This window comes from Hypanus sabinus, chromosome 16 (assembly GCF_030144855.1).
Source record: "Hypanus sabinus isolate sHypSab1 chromosome 16, sHypSab1.hap1, whole genome shotgun sequence".
Taxonomy (NCBI): domain Eukaryota; kingdom Metazoa; phylum Chordata; class Chondrichthyes; order Myliobatiformes; family Dasyatidae; genus Hypanus; species Hypanus sabinus.
In genome coordinates, this window is record NC_082721.1 from 11,820,272 (window position 1) to 11,841,213 (window position 20,942).

At 42.1% G+C, this 20,942-nt stretch overlaps 1 protein-coding gene across 2 annotated transcripts in view; it reads right to left on the reverse strand.

Moving 5' to 3' along the window:
- Positions 1-20,942, reverse strand: part of cbarpb (CACN subunit beta associated regulatory protein b) — a 207,697-nt gene that overhangs the window by 81,203 nt on the left and 105,552 nt on the right. For both annotated transcript variants that reach the window (XM_059991141.1, XM_059991142.1), the window contains exon 4: positions 9,541-9,602. In XM_059991141.1, the coding sequence (XP_059847124.1) occupies positions 9,541-9,602 (62 nt within the window). The remainder of the gene's footprint in view (positions 1-9,540; positions 9,603-20,942) is intronic.

Below are 20,942 nucleotides of genomic sequence, written 5' to 3' on the forward strand. Positions count from 1 at the left end.
GGATGTTTTCTATAGTGGGAGAGTCTAGGACCACAGGGCACAGCCTCAGAATATCAGGATATGCCTTTAGAACAGGGATTAGGGTAAATGGCCTAATTCTGCTCTTAAGTCTTATGGTCTTTATGATCTTATGGGGAGAGGGGAAGAGGGAAGGGGAGGGGGAAGGGGGAGAAGGGAGGGGTGAGAGGGAGGGGGAAGAGGGGAGGGGATATATATAGATATACACACATATATGAATTGCTGTACTGATATAATACTTTTCCACCTTCCACGCAACATCTGAGATGATCGCTGATGCAATGTCAAATGAAACCAAATTAGGAAGTTTTGTTCTTGGCCCTAGGCCCACTGGTTTACAATTATCCGAAAGATTGCAGACATTTTCAGTGTAAGGTCAAACTTTCTTCCTTCCCACGCTCTTCCCTCCCTACCACTCAGTGGTTCTGTGGTCTCCTGTTCTGGGCCATTTAAATAGCCCAGAGTCCCCACAGCAAGAATTGATCTTGGTGAAACATCACACACACTATGAAGAAATTTATTACACACATTTTGGGCACCCAAGATTTGAGATAATAGGGACAAGGTCTGAGAAGTGGAAGTGAGAAATAATTACCTATCAGAGTTTTAGAGTGATACACTTGAAGAAAAGTTGCACAGTAGTACAGTGATTAGGGAATATTTTGAAGTGCCAGTGATCAGCAATCGAGATCCAATTCCCATCGCTGTTTGAAGGTGTGACTGTCCGTGTTTCTTTCTTTCTTCCAGATGTTCTGGTTTCTTCCCACTTTTCAAAGAGGGTCAGGTTACCATTAGGGTTAGTAAACTGTAGGCTTACTACGTTGGTGCCAGATACATGGTGACACTTGCAGACAGCCCGCAATGCAGATAACATTTCTTCCCCATTCTGATGTTTGGTCTGCTTGCTTTTGTGCATTGAGTTGCTGCCTCATTATTGGTTGATCATATATTTGCATTAACGAGCAAGTCTATAGGTGTACCGAATAAATGGCCACTGAGAGCATATTCAATAATAATTTGTAAATAACTTGATAAAACATCTGCACATATTAATAGTATGCAGTAGATAAGTTTGTTTGTGATTATCTGAATTTTGTGGACATGATTTATAACATTTGTCTCTTTATATTGGACAACAACTGGGATTTGGTTTCCAGTAATCAATATTAAGCAATTATTCAATAACTTTGCAGATCAACCATTAATACTTTTGAAATTATATCCTTTGACCAATGACACCCAATGCTATCAAAACAAGATGACATGAAGGCCAAATCTTTCAAAATATTACATAATGCATACACTTCACTTCATTCTGTTCTATGAAATCACAAGAGACTGCAGTTACTGGAATTTGGAGCAACAAATACTTTACTGAAAGAATCCAGAACTGCAGGACTTCAACCCAAAAACCTCAACAGTTCCCTTCTTCCCGTAAGATGCTGCTTGACCCACTGAGTTCCTCCAACAGATTGTTTATTGCTCCTGTTGTATATTCAGTTTCATTTTGCTCTGCATATCATTAAGCTAATGACTTGCATTCAAGATTACCAGGACTGGCTAGGAAATGTATTGTCAGTAGTTCAAAATACTAGAACTCACTGAACACAGCTGTAGGAATATTTTCACCACTCAACCTGCAAGACTTCACCATCACCTTCTCAAAGTCACTTATGGGTTAAATGACAGTCTTGATCATAAATAAAATGTTTGATCGAGTCCAATCGCCTGTATCTGCTGAAACAGAAAGGTGGCTATCCTAACTACCAATAACATGCCAGAAGACTGCAACTCTTTGTTGGTTGCTTTCTGATTACATTTTCAATCCCCATTCATCCCTTGTGTTTCCTGAAGCAACCAGTGTTCAGTTTTGGTCACCCTGCTGCAGGAAAAATGCCATTAAGCAGGAAAGAGTGCAGAGAATATTTACAAGCATGTTACCATAACTTGAGTGATGGAGTTACGAGACAAGTTGAGCAGGCTGGGGCTTTTCTCATTGGCGTGTAGGAGAATGAGGGGCGATCTTATGGAGGTGTATAAAATCATAAGTGGTATAGAATAAGCACAGTCTCTTCCCCAGGGTAAGGGAAATCATAAAACAGAGGGCACAAGTTAAGGTGAGAGAGAAAAGATTTAATAGGGACACAAGGGGCAACTTTTCACCCAAAGGGCAGTCAGTATATGGAATGAACTTTTGTTGAGGCAAGTAGATTAACATTATTAAGAAGGCACGTGGATTGGTATACATGAATAGGAAAGGCTTAGAACAGGGGTTCCCAACTTTTTTAATGCCATGGACCAACACCATTAAGCAAGGGATCTGAGGACTCCAGGTTGGGAACCCATGGGCTTCAGAGGGATATGGGCCAAGCACAGGCAAATAGGGCTAGCTTAGCTGACAAACTTGGTCAGCATGGACCAGTTGGGCCAAAAGGTCTGTTTCTGTGCAATGTGACAGTGACTCTAGCCAGTTCATAGCCTTTGCAATCATGGAAAGATCTGAGAAATGACTAAACGGGTTCAACCATTTATTTGTTTAACCACAACATTCTTTTGATGTGGAGCAGCCAACAATGCAAGTCCAACTTGTTTTGTTAAAATTCCCTTTCTACAGCACTCCTCCTGGATAAAGCCCAAAATAGAGAGGGAGTTGTTGCAAATATTTTTTTTTAAATAACCCAACCTTGAAGTGAAGATGTTTTAAAAGTTTGCATCAAATCCTGTTAGTGTCATGCTCCCTTTGTGCTGGTTTGCAGGGGAATCGACGCATTAGGCTGTGTGCAGATCTGCCCTGGAACCCTGACAGGAAATTCATCACAGGCAAAGCTCTACCCACCACCGAGCACAACTACACGGAGTGCTGTCACAAGATCCACCATCAACGAACCACCACCATCCAGGCGATGCTCTCTTCTCACTACCACCATCGGGCAGGAGGTACAGGAGCCTTAGGTCCTACGGGACCAAGATCAGAAACAGTGATTACCTTTCAACCTTCAGACTGCTGAACATGCATGGATAATTTCACTCACCACAACTCTGAACTGGTTCCACAACCTACAGGCTCACTTTCAAGGACCCTACAACTCCTGTTCTCAGTGTTATTTATTTATTGCAGAATTTGTCTTCTTTTACACATTGGCTGTTTCTCTTTGTTTATGTATAGTTTTTCATTAATTAATTTTGTATTTCTTAATTTCTTGTAAATGCCTGCAAGAAAATGAATCTTAGTGTAGTATACGATAACATATATGCATTTTGATAATAAATTGACTTTGACAATTAATGTACAACAGTTAACAATTGTTCTTAAACATTCACTTCAGTTATGAACTTTTTAATAGAAAGAAACTAGCTGGTAAACAGCAATTTAGAGATTTTCCAATAAACTATAGCAAATTTATTCAGAGTTTTTCAACATTCCAGGCAAAAACAAATATCCTTAACTGCTATTCCCCCACAGTAATACTTCTATCCCTTTCCTGGCCCAGAGGTCTGGTCCCTTGGACATCTTATGGAGCTTTGACCAAATATCCTTTCCCTCTGTCTGGAAAAAGACCAGTGCGTATTATTGGCTTACCTCAACAAAGCATCATCACATCATCGTTACATGCCATGTCATATGACATGATTATGTGCCATGTTGTGTGACGTGGGTGATTATGGTCAATGACCATGATTGTTCTTGGCAAATTTTTTCTACAGGGGTGGTTTGCCTTTCCCTTCTTCTTGGCAGTGTCCTTACAGGACTGGTGACCCCAGCTATTACCAATACTTTTCAGAGATTGTCTGCCTGGTGTCAAGGGATCACATGACCGGGTCCTGTGATATGCACCAGCTGCTCATACAACGATCCACCACCTGCTCACACGGCTTCAAGTGACCCTGATTGGGGGTGAGGTAGGGGCTAAGCAGGTGCTATAGCCCAGGCTAATGCAGGGAAGGAGCATCTAACAGTGCTTTTGGTAGTGATGTACCTTCACTCCTATGAAATGTTGGCACAGGCAAAATGGCCAGATGCTCTCTTGCCTGTTGTGCAGTTCTATGATTTAGACAGTAGTTATTATTTCTCTGTCCAATCAGAAACTTAAAACAACTTTTAAAATTGGACTTTAGTTCAGATTTCCAGATTAAACCTACTTGGAATGACCAACTCTCCTGAGTCTCTACCCATGAAGATCGAGAGGGGCACACACTTGACCAGGCATCAGTGAAAGTCAGGGCGCAAGCAAACACACTGCACGCTACAGAATTCCTAGAAGCGTGGTTTTCTACAAACAATTTTATAAACAGACATACGAGTGAATCTGCAGATGCTGGAAATAAATAAAAACACAAAATGCTGGCAGAACTCAGCAGGCCAGACAGCATCTATGGGAGGAGGTAGTGACGACGTTTTGGGCCGAAACCCCTCATCAGGAGTGAAGTAACATGGGATGGTCGAGGGGGGATAAGAAGTCGGGGGAGTGGGAGCTGGGAAGTAGAGAGCTGGGAAGTGATAGGCTGGAGGGAAATGGGCTGGGGGAAGGTGGAGAATTATGGGAAATACAAGAGAAAGAAAGGTAGGGCTGGGGGGAGATTATAGTGGGAGGGGGGAAAAGATAGAGAAAGAGAACCAGACTAAAATAATAGATAGGGATGGGGGTGGGGGGGGCAGGGGTATCAACGGAGGTCTGTGAGTTGAATGTTCATGCCGGCAGGTAGGAGGCTACCTAGGTGGGAGATAAGGTATTGCTCCATCGACCTGCGTGTGGCCTCATCTTGACGGTAGAGGAGGCCATGGACAGACATGTTGGAGTGGGAGTGGTCTGTGGAATTGAAGTGTGTGGCCACAAGGAGATCCCGCCACTACTGAAGGACCGAGCACCGGTGTTCGCCGAAATGGATCACTGGATACAGTATATCACCCCAGTTGACTCGCAGGTGAAGTGGTACCTCACCTGCCCCCACACTTCTTCAGAAGTGCTACACCTGTCCCCACACTTCTTCCCTCACCACCATCCCAGGCCCTAGACAGCCCTTTCAGGTGAGGCACCACTTCACCTGTGAGTCAACTGGGGTGATATCCAGTACCAGAGGGCATGGATTGAGAATAAGAGGTCAGTTATTTAAAACAGAGTTGAGGAAAAACTTCTTCTCCCAGAGAGTTGTGGAGGTGTGGAATGCACTGCCTCGGAAGACGGTGGAGGCCAATTCTCTGGATGCTTTCAAGAAGGAGCTAGGTAGATATCTGATGGATAGGGGAATCAAGGGATATGGGGACAAGGCTGACTGGGTATTGATTGTGAATGATCAGCCATGATCTCAGAATGGCGGTGCAGACTCGAGGGGCCGAATGGTCTACTTCTGCACCTATTGTCTATTGTCTAACACAGTGTTAACCACACAACCAATCAGCAATAAGACCCTCTCCCTATGTCACAATTGAGTTTCTGTGATGATGACCAATCAACTGATTGATAAGTATATAAAGGTCAAGCATTCGAAGGACACACCACAAGTGAACGCCACACTGATAATGGCTCCTCGCATGGTGGCCAAACATTTGCAGATAGATTGCCAAGATCGGAGAACAGCTCAAACCAACCATCAACCACCCAAGCTACACATCTTCCGAATAATTTCCAAATTTAGCGATTTTACCGTCACATTAGAGCAGAGGTTCTCAACCTGGGCTTCACGGACCCCCTTGGTTAATGGTAGGGGTCCATGACATAAAAAAGGTTGAAAACCACTGCATTAGAGTCAAAGAGGAACATTACTGGCCAGGGCAACTGCACTGGATTCTAATCCAGCGAGTTTCACTAAAATTACCCTGTAGACTCAGTTTGTGAATTGAACAAGCTGAATTAGGAAATGCGTATGCTAGGAACAGACTTACTTGGTACCAGTCTTTTAGAATTTACATTAAAAGAATTTAAAAGAATCTAAAAGAATTTATATCTTTTAATAATAATAATAATAAGTACTTTATTGATCGCGAATGGGAAATTGTTTCATTACAGCAGCAACATTTAAAAACACAATATTATTATTATAAAGTACAGAATAATAATATACACAATAATAATTTACCAATGTGCAATAGTAATGTATGAAATCGTAAAACCAAGACCCTTATATAATGATATGTGTTCTCCTGTCGCAGAGAGTTGAGAACCACTGCTCTAATGAGATGGTAAAATTTACATCAGCATAAAAGGAGCTGAATAAAACTGAAGCACATTTGGATTTAAGACTAGATATAGGAGCAGAATTAGGCCATTTGGCTGACCAAGTCTGCTCTGCCATTTCATCATGGTTAATCCATTTTCCTCCCAGCTTCCATCTCCTCCCTTCTCCCCATAACCTTTCATGCCTTGTCTAATCAAGAATCTATCAACCTCTGCATTAAATATACCCAATGACTTGGCCTCCACAGCCACCTGTTGGAACATTTTCATTTGAGACATTCTCATTTTTCCAGTAAGCATTTAGCCAAAATTCACTAGAAGCAAAATAACATCTCAGATCTCCTCAAATGCAAAGCCCCTGAGCTTTAGGATTCAAATCTCAATCTTGCTCCCATCTATTTCACCATTGTTACAAAGATCAGCAAAAATGCAGCTATGTCTCAAGCAGGCACTACATGAAATGCAAAGTGTACCTCATCTGAAAGACATCTTCAAATAGAAATGAGTGTTGTCAGACCTTCAAGCCAAAATTTTGCAAAGGTCATGGGCTCCAAGAATCCTCCGGCCCGTCATCCGTGTTCAAAGCCCATGAAGCATGAAGAGTTTATCTCTCAGCTTCCTACTGTGCCGTAGATTGAATCATTCTTAAACCTTGATTTCAGCTTGCTCTAGCACATAGATCCAATAGCTTACACTGTAGTTCCCTCTCACAAGACTAACCCCTGAGGCATTTCTCCCTGGTGTATATCATTGCAGCTTCAAAATCAACATTCATTCTCTGTTCAGTAATTAGCATTAATTCTACCTGTTTCATGCTAGGAGTGTTGATGCTGTAGCTTCATTGGCTATGAGTCTGTCAGTCTATCTGCTTTCATGTCATATATAGATCTTACAAATAAAACCACTCCAGCCTTGAAAACTGACAACTAATAGGGAGTCCTTCAGTTTGGATATTGCTCCAAGTTCACAGTAACCTTTGCTTATCCCTGGACGTCTGATGTTCGGAGAGAGCTACTTCTGCAACTAGGCCTGAAATAACTAATCCTGGGTCTCTCCATCAACCCTTCTGAGCAACCAAACAAAACTGAGAGGAATGTGCAGATGGAAACAACAAAAAGTGGGACAGAACTGTTGTTTATAGATGATCACCAATAATGTCAAATTGTTAGCAAGCAGGCTATTTTACCCCAAATAGAACCATAGAACATTACAGCACAGTACAGGCCCTTCAGCCCTCCATGTTGTACCGACCCATATAATCCTTAAAAAAAAGTACTAAACCCACAACCCTCTATTTTTCTTTCATCCATGTGCCTGCCCAAGAGGCTCTTAAATACCCCTAATGTTTTAGCCTCCACCACCATCCCTGGCAAGTCATTCCAGGCACTCATAACCCTCTGTGTAAAAAACTTACCCCTGATGTCTCCCCTAAACTTCCCTCCCTTAATTACAATTAATTAAATACAATGCCTTGAGGAAGTATTCAGCCCCCACAACTATTTTCACACTTTGCTGTCTCATTTTATAAATTTAAAATATATAGAAGTAGGATTTTGAGCTAATCTATAAAACATTCCATGACAAATCAAAAAATTCCAAAACCTGTCAACAATTTACTAAAAATTATAAATAAAAATTATGATTTTGCTCAAAATATTTATCAAAATTATGAGGCTGAAAAAGTGTTCATCATCTTTGTAATTACTCCACTAGCTTTCCTCAGGTACAATACTATATATTACCTTACCAACTCACTCAATTTGTTGATGTAGAAAATTGGAGGATCATCTGTTTTCACTGAATTCATAAGAATAAATACACCCTCTCTCTGCAGGATCCAACAGTATGGTCGATTTTCAACAGACCAAATGAAAATGTAGACAAAAGAGCGTTCAAGATAAGTCAGGAAAATGATAATAGTGAAGAACAAATCTGGGGTAGGGTACAAGATTATCTCAAACATACTGTACCTTGGAACTCAGTGCAGTCCATTTTGAAAAAGTGGAAAAAATATGAAACCACAGCCACACTGCCTAGGTCAGGCCACCCCTCTAAACTTAGTCACTGGAGAAGAATGGCGCTTTGAGGAGAGGCCCAGTGACATCAACGCACTGAGTGAGCTGCAGCAGTCAGTGCTTGCAATTGGAGATGAAGTTCATGGCTCAACAATCTGTAAGGCCTTGCACAAAAAGGGTATTTATGAAAGAGTGGCAAGGAAGATTGGCTAAAAAAAGAAGCATATCCTTGCCTGTAAAGACTTTGCAAAGCACCACTCAGAAGATACTGTAAAGATGTGGAAGGAAGTCCTGTGGTCGGATCAGACTAAATTTCAACTTTTTGTCCTTAATACTAAGTGGTATGTGTGGCGTAAATCTAAAACTGCACATCAGCCCGGTAACACCATCCTACTGTAAAGTATGGTCGAGGTAGCATCATGCTACGGGGATACTTTTCAGCAGCATTGACTGGAAACCTGGTCAGGACTGATGTGAAGCTGAATGCTGCTAAATACAGAGAGATTTTTTATTTATTTATTGAGATAAAGCATAAAGCAGGCACTACCAGCTCCTTTGAAATCCCCATTTTAATCCTGGCCCAATCGTGGGACAATTTACAAATATCAATTAACCCACTAACCGGTACATCTCTGGACTATGGGAGGAAACTGGAGCACCCAAAGGAAACCCACCAAAGGAGATCCTGCTAGCCTCTGCCAGAAAGCTTAAACTGGGGAGGAAGCTCATCTTTCAGCAGGACAACAACCCAAAGCACAGAGTAACCACAGAGAGGCTTCCAATGAAGAAAATTGATGTCCATAAGAGGTCCAGAGTCTTGACCTTAACCTATTCAAACATCCCTGGCAAAACCTCAAGATTGTTGTCCATCATCACTTCCCAAAATACTTGGCGCAGCTTGCGCAATTTTGCAAGGAGGAACGGGCAAATCTTGCTCTATCACGTTGTATAAAGCTAATAGGGACTTATCCAAACAGACAACTGGCTGTAATAGCTGTGAGAAATGGTACAATGTAGTACTGAGCAAAGAAGGGTGAATACTTTTAAACTGCTAACATTTCAGTTCTTGAATTTTTAGTTTTTCATTCTTTACAATTTTCCCTGTGTTTTGGGCTCCCCTGTGAAGAGGGAGGATGTAATTCACAAATAAAAGTTTTCAGTTAAGTTGATGAAAATCCCTGGCTGTAATACCCATTTATGTGAACAAAGGTCTGGGGGCTGAATACTTTACAAGGCACTGTGTTCCAACAATAAGTTCGAACAACAATTTGAAATTTCTAATTAAATATCAAAACATAAATTCTCAGAATAAAGCAGAAATACAAGTAGCTTACCTTGTGTTGGCTGAGAGTCGTCCAGGTAAGTTGTGTTGGTTTTTTCAGGATCATCGTTAGCCCTAGGAGGGGAGAGTTCAGAGATGTCAGAACTTCCTGAGAATACATCATGGGCACAACGTCAGCAGAAGAGACAGTACATGAGATGTTGCCTTGGAAGGCAACATCCATCATCAAAGATACCCACCATCCAGGTCATGCCATCTTCTTCCAGCTACTGTCGGACAGGACGTATAGAAACCTGAAGTCCTATCCAAGCAGGTTCAAGAACAGCTACTTCCTTTCAACTCTTCAGTTCTTGAACCAATCAGCACAACCCTTATTACTACAGCTTAGCAACAGTATGACCACATCGATCACTGTGCACTAAAATAAACGTTTTTTGTTCTAATTGTATTCTTGTAAATGTGTTCTTTTTTATAATATTGTATGTAAGGAGCACATGCAAAATGCTGGAGGAACTCAGCAGGGCAGGCAGCATCTGTGGAAATGAATAGCTAGTCGATGTTTCGGGCCAGGATCATTCTCCAAGACTAGAAGGAAGGGGGAAGAAGCCAGAATAAAAAGGTGGGGGAAGGGGGGAAGGGGGGAAGGAAGATAGCTAGAAGGTGACAGGTGAAGCCAGGTGGGTGGGAAAAGGTCAAGGGCTGGAGAAGTAGGAATTTGATAGGGGAGGAAGAGTGGACCATAGTATATAATTTGTTATTGTTTTTCTTGTGAATGCTGTTTATTCACTTGTATGCCTGTTTGTTAATGCAAATACAGTGGATTCTGGTTAATTGGGATACATCAGGACCAACTCCAGTCGACAAACAGTTGCAGCAGCAAAGTTCCGAAGGCAGCAGCTCCCAGACCCGCGACCACTGCCTTCTAGAAGGACGAGAACAACAGATACCTGGGACACTACCACTTGGAAATTCCTCACCATCCTGAATTGGAAATATGTCATCATTCCTTCATTGTCACTGGGTCAAAATCATGGAATTCCCTCTCTAAGAGCACTGTGGGTGCACCTACACCTCAGGGACAGCAGCAGTTCAAAAAGGCAGCTCATCACCACCTTGTCAAAGGAAACAACAAATGCTGACTTAGCTGGCGATGCCCATATCCCGTAAATTAATTTTTTAAAAAGCACATTTTGGCCCAATTAAGCAGCTGCCCCAATTAGCTGAAGCTTCATGGAAATAGTTAAAAAGGTATAAAATTGACAAAATGAGTAAGAAATTATATATTTAAATAAAATACCGAACAAATTAGAACACTATCAATATTACTACAATACAATAAAAATCTATATTGGTTCCTACTAATTATTGACAAAGGAATTCATCCAGTGTACACTGCCGTGTTCTTTTCAAAGTAAATTTATTAGCAAAGTACATATATGTCACCATATACAACCCTGAGATTCACTTTTTTGTGGGCATACTCAATAAATCTAATAACCATAATAGAATGAATGAGAGGCTGCACCCAATAGGGCGGACAACCTGTGTGCAAAAAGCAACAAATTGTGCAAATACAAAAGAACTTAAATAATAATAATAATAATAATAATTATTATTATTATTATTATTATTATTATTAATAATAAATAAATAAACAATAAATAGCAAGAACATGAGATAAAGAATCCCTGAAAATGAGTTCATTGTGCATTGGAACAGTTCCGTGATGGGGTGAGTTAAGTTGAGTGAAGTATCCCTTCTGGTTCAAGAGCCTGATGGTTGAGTGGCAATAACTGTTCCTGAACCCAGTGGTGTGAGTACCTGCTTTCTCATGGCAGCAGCAAGCAACCAGCCTGACCTGGGTGATGGGGCAGAAGCGATCAACTGTAAATGAACAAAATCAGTGCAAGCACCTAGTGCAGATAATGGACTGCCTTTATACGTTTTCGAATGATTGCACCTTTCACATCTTCAGATTCATTGTAACCTTCAAATTCTTCCTAATTCCTAACTTTTTGAAGTAGTGAAATAGCTTCATTTTCACTCCTGGCTGTTTCTGACATCTCCAAGCCCGAATGGTTGAAACTGCAGTGAGCAAAACAGTTCAGAATTGTCTTACTGTTTATTTCTTGCAACTATAAAGGATAAAATCACTGTTTTTTGAAACAAGCACATTCAAGTGGTGCTATTGAAAAACCATTTGCTGTAATCACTGTGTAGTGTCGAACAGCCACACAAGTACACACAACTGATGTTTGTTAGAAACTGTTCAGCAAGTCTCTTGTCCCAATTAAATGGCATAGTGTCCCTAAGAAATGAAAGGGATCTCAGCAGTTTTCTTTATTTTTTTTGTTCTTTATGAGTTGTCTGAAATAAGCAGCTGCCCCAATTAACCAACTGCCCTATTAACCGAAATCCACTGTATCTAATCAGCTGATCATATGGCAGCAACTTGGTGCATAAAAGCATGCAGGCATGGTCAAGTAGTTCAGTTGTTTTTCAGACCAAACATCAGACTGGGGAGGAAATGTGATCTAAGTGACTTTGACCGTGGAACGGTTGTTGGTGCCAGAGGGGGTGGTTCAAGTATCTCAGGAACTGCTGATCTCCTGGGATTTTCACGCACAACAAGCTCTAGAGTTTACAGAGAATGGTGCTAAACACAAAAAATATCCAGTGAGTGGCAGTTCTGTGGGTGAGAGAAGTCAGAGGAGAATGGCCAGACTGGTTCAAGCTGACCGGAAGGTGACAGTAATTCAAAGAACCACATGTTACAACAGTGGTGCAGAAGCGAAATTCTGAACACACAAGTCGAATTTTGAGGCGGATGGGCTACAACAGCAGAAGGCCATGGACGTACACTCAGTGGTCACTTTATCAGGTAAAATGAGGTGCTAAGTAAAGTGGACACTGAGTGTATGATGCTATGTCCCTGCGATGTTTTTGCAAAAGGTTTTTCTTTACACTATGCATACATTTAGTTCTGCATATGGCAATAAACTTAACTTTGAAACTAAACTTTGAAATACAGAGGCTTTGGCAGTATTACATTAGAAGGATAATTCCAGCCTACTGGTGGGATATATTACTGTTAACTACTATTTATAAAGCACAGCTTAATATCCTGCAGTTTATCGGCTGGATATAATTCAAATAAATATAGTGAGGATAATATCCATGCCGAGTTCCTGTTGTTCAAGATAGCATCCAACAAAAACATCCTGACTATCACCATAATCCCATCTCTGGAGAAGCAGCCACCACAGCTATCACCAACCCTGAGCAGACAAGCTGAGTGTATTTTTCTGCTGGTAAATTGAGAAACACAAGAAACTCTGCAAACGCTGTAAATCCAAAGCCACTCACACAAAGTGCTGGAGGAACTCAGCAGGTCAGGTAGTATCTACAGAAAAGAATGAACATTTGATGTTTTGGGCCGAGATCCTTCTTCAGGATTGAGAAGGAAGGGGAAAGATAATGGAATAAATAGGCAGGAGGATGGGAAGGAAGTTAGCTGGAAGCTGGTAGAAGGAGCCAGGTGGGTGGGAAAAGTCAAAGGCTGGAGAAGGAAGAATCTGATAGGGGAGAAGAGTGGACCATAGGAGAGAAGGAAGGAGAAGGGAGCCTAGGAGGAAGTAAGAGGCAGGTGAGAAGAAGTAAAAGGACAGAGTGGGAATAGAGGAAGGAGGGGATGAAATTTGTTACCAGGAGAAATGCATATTCATGCCATCAGGTTGGCGGGTACCCGGATGGAATATAAGGTGTTGCTCCTCCACCCTGTGGGTGGCTTCGCCTTGGCACAAGAGGAGGCCGTGGAATGACATACTATAATGGGAACGGGAATCAGAATTAAAATGTTTGACCACAGTCGACCCAGTTTAATGTCAATCATCCCAAAACATATTTCAGTCCCAGTTCACGGAGATCATTGTTGACAAAGACTTCAGATTGAAATTACATTACTTGATAGAGGGAGAAGTTCCTCTTGGGTCAATGATTTTAAGTGCTGGCACATTGTCCATTGCGGGGGGAGCACTCCTGAAATTGAGCACTTGAGGTTAATGCAGCCAGACAGGATAAAGCCAAAAGACATAGAAGCAGAAAAGGCTGTTTAGCCATTCGAGTCTGCTCCACCAATCCATCATGGTTGATTTCCTATCCCTCTGAAACCCATTCTCCTGCCTCCTCCCTGTGACCTTTGATGCCCTTAATAATCAAGAATCAAGTACTCAACGCCTTGGCCTCCACGGCCATCTGTGACAATAAATCGCACAGATTCACCACCCTCTGGGTAAAGATATTTCTTCTCAGTTCTGTCCTTAAGAGATATCTTTGTACTCAGAGTCTGCCCTCTGGTCCTTGATTCCCCCGCTATAGGAAACAATACATATGCAGGTGACTACTTTGGCAGACATTTAGCATTGTTGACCAAAGTTAAATTTCTCTTCCTGAAATTATTAACAGGCATGTCCCGTTCTTCCCAACAGATGGATGATCTCCTGGGATCTATACTGATGTAACACTCAGTGGCCACTTTATTAGGTACACTTGTACACCTGCTTGTTTATGCAAATATCTAATCAACTATTCGTGTGGTAACAACTCAATGCATAAAAGCATGCAGACATGGTCAAGCAGTTCAGCTGTTGTTCAGATTAAACATTAGAATGGAAAAGGAATGTGATCTATGTGATTTTAACAGTGGAGTGATTTTTGGTGCCAGATGGGGTGATTTGAGTATTTCAGAAATTGCTGACCTTCTGGGATTTTTCTGCACAACACTCTCTAGAGTTTACAGAGAATGGTGTGAAAATCCAGTGAACTGCATGTCTGTGGGTGAAAACACCTTGTTAATGAGAGAGGTCCAAGGAGAATGGGCAGAGTGTTTCAAGCTGACAGGAAGGTGACCACAACTCAAGTAACCACGCTTTACAACAGTGGTATGCAGAAGAGCAGCCATGACTGCACAACACATTAAACCTTGGCATGGGTGGGCTATAGCAGCAGAAGACAATGAGCATACACTCCGTGGCCACTTACAGTAAGAGATTTCTATTGCTATTTGCCGCAGAATGGTCTACAACTTTACGTTAGTATATTATACAAATTCCTTTTGCTACCTAAACAGCAAAACAATATGTAGTCTACTTCAGTAGCTTCAAAACACTTTTTTTACACAGTCTGATGACATCACAATTTAAAAATATATTACCAATAGTCTTGCTACAGAAATATCTTCTTTGAATTTCCTTTGTCACATTGATTTAATTGCGTATTTCAAGTACTTTGACACACTGATGCATCGCTTTGATGGAGTCATTACCAATATTTGTTGCAAACCCAGTAATACACTTGCATCAAAATATTGGTTATGCTACATTCAATCTCAATTGAAAACAGTAATGGAAACGACTGGTCACAAACAAGAGAAAATCTGCAGATGCTGGAAATCCGAGCAACACACACAAAATGCTGGAGGAACTCAGCAGGCCAGGCAATACATGGTTGCAGTCACGGGACTGGGTAAGCACAGAGACAATAGTGCAATGTTAAAGTCTCTATGACAGTGGAATAAGAACTACACATGCTTTCTATTGGTGCTGAAGTCATCCAACTCCACACATCCAAGAGCACCAAGGTGCAAAATGCAGCATCAGTTTGTTGTTGCAATTGAGTTATCTCCCCTGGAGATTTGGCAATGAGATTCAGTTTTTGTAAACATGTAATAAATATAAAAGCTGCTTAAAGGGACCACACCTCACTTTGAATATTAAAGCATGTATCATTTTTAAAGAGCACTGATGGGATTATAAAAGTAGATTTACGAGTTTGTCCTTAACATAACCAGGTTATGGGATCACCTCTTCGAACACCTGACTGGGATATTTCAAACTGTGTTTTCAATATGGATAGAATAACTGCTAAAATACATAATTAATCTAGTAATAACAAGGTTTGGAGGATGGGGTTGACAGTAAAATATCCTATCTTCATCCACAGGAGAAAACATATCCACAACCAGCATAGCTTTGTCAAAGGCAGGTCGTGCCTTACGAGCCTGATTTAACTTTTTGAGGATGTGACTAAACACATTGATGAAGGAAGAGCAGTAGATGTGGTGTATATAGATGTCAGCAAGGCATTTGATAAGGTACCACATGCAAGGCTTATTGAGACCCTTGGGATCTAAGGGGACCTTGCTTTGTGGATCCAGAATTGGCTTGTTCACAGAAGGCAAAGAGTGGTTGCAGACAGGTCATATTCTACATGGAGGTTGGTGACCAGTGGTGTGCCTCAGGGATCTGTTCTGGGACCCCTTCTCTTTGTGATTTTTATAAATGGCTTGGATGAGGAAGTGGAGAGATGGGTTAGTAAGTTGGCTGATGACACAAAGGTTGGAGGTGTTGTGGATAATGTAGAGGGCTATCAGAGGTTACATGGGTCATCGATAAGATGCAAAATTGGGCTGAGAAGTGGCGGATGGAGTTCGACCCAGATAAGTATGAGGTGGTTCATTTTGGTAGGTCAAATATGATGGCACGATATAGTATTAATGGTAAGACTCTTGGTACTGTGGAGGATCAGAGGGATTTTGGGGTCTGAGTTCATAGGACACTCAAAGCTGCTGCACAGGTTGACTGTGTGGTTAAGAAGGCATACAGTGTATCAACCGTAGGATTGAGTACAAGAGCCGAGAGGTAATGTTACAGCTATTTAGGACCCTGGTCAGACCCCACTTGGAGTACTGTGCTCAGTTCCAGTCACCTCACTACAGGAAGGATATGGAAATTACAGAAAGATTACAGGAGATTTACAAGGACGGTGCCTGGACTGAGGAGCATGCCTTATGAAAACAGGTTGAATGAACTTGGCCTTTTCTCCTTAGAGCATCGGAGAAGGAGGGGTGACCTGTTAGAGGTGTATAAGATTAAGAGAGGTATCGATCATATGGATAGTCAGAGGCTTTTTCCCAGGGCTGAAATACGAGAGGGCACAATTTTAAGGTGCTTGGAAGTAGGTACAGAGGAGATGTCAGGGGTAAGTTTTCTCATGCAGAGAGTGGTGAGTGTGTGGAATGGGCTGCTTGCGATAGCGCTGGAGGCAGAAATGACAGGGTCTTTTAAGAGACCCTTTGGGGGCTGAAGGGTCTGTATTGTGCTGTAGGTTTTCCATGTTTCTATATCCAATCTCCTTGAGCAGCTTACCCAACAATTCTACTAACAATCATTGTTGTTGTTCCTCTCCGCACCTTGTGACACTTTAAGCGGCAACCTTTGCCATTTCTTTAGCATTTTTGTCAGTTTTTTACAAGGCCAAGTTGCTGGTTCATTGCTCAACCAGTTTGGATGGAAAGCACGCAAGGAACCGGCTGGAGTCGAACCCAGGAGCACTCGCCTCGAAGTCCAGTGCAGATGCTGCTACCAATAATCATAATACAGATTTATTACTTTGTGATTCACTGAAGGTAACTCTACTGTTCATTCATTTCAATAGACCTGCTGAGCACCCCCAGCATTTTGTGTGTGTTGCTCTGGATTTCCAGCATCTACAGAATCTCTCGTGCTTATGATTAAAGGATTTGTTACGGCGGATATGGTGAGGGGGATAGACAAAACACACCAAGCAACAAAACAACAGCAAAACAAGCCCTTTTCCTCCCACACAACCAGATCACCCTCCAACTGGACTGACTGGACAGGTTGGGGCTTCTTCCTCTGGTGATGGAGGCTGAGGGGTGACCTTGTGGAGATATATCAAATCATGAGCGGTGTAGTTAAGGTCAATGGTCATAGTCTTCTCCCTACAGTCTAAAACAAAAGGGATTTAAGATGGACAAGGATTTAAAGAGGTAACTTTTCACACAACAGGAATGTGGAACAAGCTGCCAAAGGTCATTTTGACAGGTACACAGATAACAAATGCTTGGAGGGATATAGACCAAACACATATAGATAGTGGGCAGTTGGGTCAGAATGGATGAGTTTGATTGAAGGGCCTGTTTCCATGGTGAATATGACTCTAGGGTGGCATGGTAGCGTAGTGATTAGCCCAACCCTTTACAGTACCAGGGACCCATGTTCGATTCCTGCCGCTGCCTGTAAGGAGTTTGTACGTTCTCCCTGAGTCCAGCTAGGTTTCCTCTGGGTGCCCCAGTTCCCTCCCACAGTCCAAAGGTGTACTGGTTGGTAGCTGCCTGTGATTAGGCTTGGATTAAATTGGGAATTTGCTCAGCGGCATGGCTCAGAGGGCTGGTGGGCCCTATTTGGTGCTGTATCTCAATAAAAATACAAGTCCTTCCCTCACTTTAAAGCTCTGTCCTCTTGTTTTGATAAACCTATCATGGGAAAAAGATAGTAGCTTAACAGGGAGCACTGCTGAGAAATCTCAGTGCAGACAGAGACACACAGGCGTGTCTAGTATGCAAACACCGAGGCTGACATCCTTTGATGTACAAAATTGCCGTGACTTGGAAAGCTGTTTGGCATGATGATTATTATTGTTGCCTTGTTGCCAAGGAAGTGATCTCATGGTCAGTAGGTGCTGGAAGGTAACAAGGGAAATGTTTGATCAACCAGGGTTTGGAACTATGCTTTTGGTAGTGTGGCCAAATTAGTTGGTCTAATCAATCCCAAGATCCACTCTGGTGAATAGCGTGTGGGCAGACAGTGGAACCATTGCTGTCCCTCAGTCATATTTCATCCGACAGCATGGTTTCATTGGAGTCATACTGCTCCCTAGTGCATGGCTTATGTATTGGAATCAGAGGCGATAATCTCCTTACAGAATACAAGTACGTCCCTGTAGAACAGAGATGAGTAGGAATTTCTTTAGCCAGATGGTGTGGATTCTGTGGAATTCATTACCACAGATGGCTGTGGAAGCCAAGTCACTGGGTATTTTCAAACTGGAGGTTGGTGGATTATTGAATAATAAGGGAAGAAGACAGGAGGTTGTGGTTGAGAGGTTAGTAAATCAGCCATGATGGAATGGTGGAACAAACTTGATGGGCCAAATGTCCTAATTCTGCTCCTTTGTCTTAGGGTCTTTTCATCTTGTGATCTGTTGAGGACCTTCATCCAATTATGGTACTGCAGAATGATGCAAATCAATTAAGTCTGGCCAAGATGTCACTAAGTTGAGGTCTCTGTTAGTTTTTTTTAGGATTTTTAAAGTTTGTAGGAATGATTTTTGGGACAGAGAGGGGAGTTAAGATTCCGGTTAGGGCTAAGGGACAGGGATGTTGGGGAATTTGAAGGCCGGGAAGAGTCTAAGCTTCTGACGTGGACGTGGTGGGGCAGGCAGATCAACGGAGATGGGGGCAGGTGCTCCACCCCCAGGCCATGGGCATGCTCCGTGCAGGCAGAAGGCACGAGGGCCAGTGACCCTTAGGAATGTGATACGGCAACAGCAGAGGTCCAGGCCTAGCCTTTGGGGTTGCATCATCAATGAGCGCAGAGTTTGAGGTCTGGAGTTCAGGTCCTCAATCTTCATCATCAGTGAGTCTGGGATCAATACGGAAGGTTGAAGCCTGAAATTCAATCAGACAACCAAATCGAAGCCCAAAGGCCGATCAGAAGTCCAGAAGTCAAGGTCTGTTGGCCAGAGTCGGAGTCTGTGAACCTCTGCAAGTCTGCTGGGGAAATCAAAGACCTAGTGTCTACGAATTCACTGGTTTGCTGGAGGCTGGAGGTGCCTGTCCTGTGGTTAGAGGACTGTGTAGGTGGGACAAACAGAGTTTGTTTTGCTGTGATTGCATTGTCCTTTGATTCATTCTGCTTTGTTGTGTTCTGTGTTGCTCAATCAAGTATTGCAGGCATCCAATGTTAGCATGCCCCCAGCACATCACTGGGTGTGTTGGTTGTTAATGTAAATGATGCATTTCACTGTCTGCTTCAATGAACATATGATAAATAAATCTGAATCTATCATGACCGCTAAAAAGACACTGCGCATTGACCATGAACAAGCGCTGTAAAATGTCACATGCTGGTTGGACATTCAGGATGTAGAAAAACTTCCAGTCATGTGCAGTATCCAGTTGCAAAAGGAATGGCATCTTGCACCATTGGGAAACTCGGGATCTCTGAGCACCGAATGCCTGCTTCATCTCTCGCTCTCTTTGAAACAAAAATTCAAATAGCTGTTGTTTATTGACTACAGCTCAGTGTTTGACACAATCATTCCAACAGTTCTGATCAAAAAGCCTCCGAAGTCTAGTCCTCGGTACCTCCCTCTGCAACTGGATCCTTGACTTCCTCAATGGAAGACCATATTCTGTGCAGATTGGACAAAACATCTCCAGCTCTTTGGTCATCAACACTGCCACACCTCAGGGATGTGTGCTTATGCCACTGCTCTACTCTCTCTACACCCATGACTCTGTGCCTAGACACAGCTGATGACACAACTGTTATTGGCAGAACTTCAGATGGTGACGAGAACGTGTACAGGAGCAGGACAGATCAGCTGGTTGAGTGGTGTCACAGCAACAACCCTGCACTCATCATCAGTAAGGACAATATTTTATTGTGGACTTGAGAATGGGCAAGACGAAGGAACACACACCAGTCCTCATTGATGGATCATATGTGGAAAGGGTGAGCAATTTCAAGTTCCTGAGTTCCTGATGATCTAAGAATGGCCCAATATGTTGATGAAGTTACAAAGAAGGCATGACAGCGGCTATCTTTCTTTTGGGGTTTGATGAGATTTGATATGTCACAATACACACTTGCAAATTTCTACAAATGTACTGTGTGAAGCATTCTAACTGGCTGCATCACTGTCCGGTATGGGGAGAGGGGGCTCTGCACAGGATCGAAATAAGCTGCAGAAAGTTGTAAACTCAGTCAATTCCATCATGGGCACTAGCCACCTGCTCCCCCATCATCCAGGAATTCGTCAAGGAGCAATGTCTCAAAAAGGCAGCACCCATCATTAAGGACCCCCATCACCCAGGGCAACCCCTCAATCTCATTGCTACCATCAGGGAGGAGGTACAGAGGGCTGAAGGCACACACTCAATGATACAAAATAGCTTCTTCCACTCTGCCCTCAAATGTCTGAATAGAAATTAAATCCAAAAACACGACCTCACTGTTTTTTCTCTTTTTGCATTCCTTATTTTATTTAACTTTTTAAATACATATTTTATATCTTCTTCTTACTGTAATTTACTGTTTTATTATGTATTGTAATGTACATTGCCACATAACAACAAATTTCATGACACGTACCAGAAATATTAAACCTAATGCTGATTTGAATGTAGAATAAGTGTTTTTTCCTTGTAGTTTAACTTCCCTACACTTGCCTGTATTTTACTGTATGTAATCCTCTATATACAGGTAATTGTTCGGTGAATTTTCCAGTAATTATAGTACAATTGCTCTGTACTTTTGCTTAAAGTTTCTCAGTTTTCAGTAGGAGGTGTCAATCCACTTGAATCTGGCT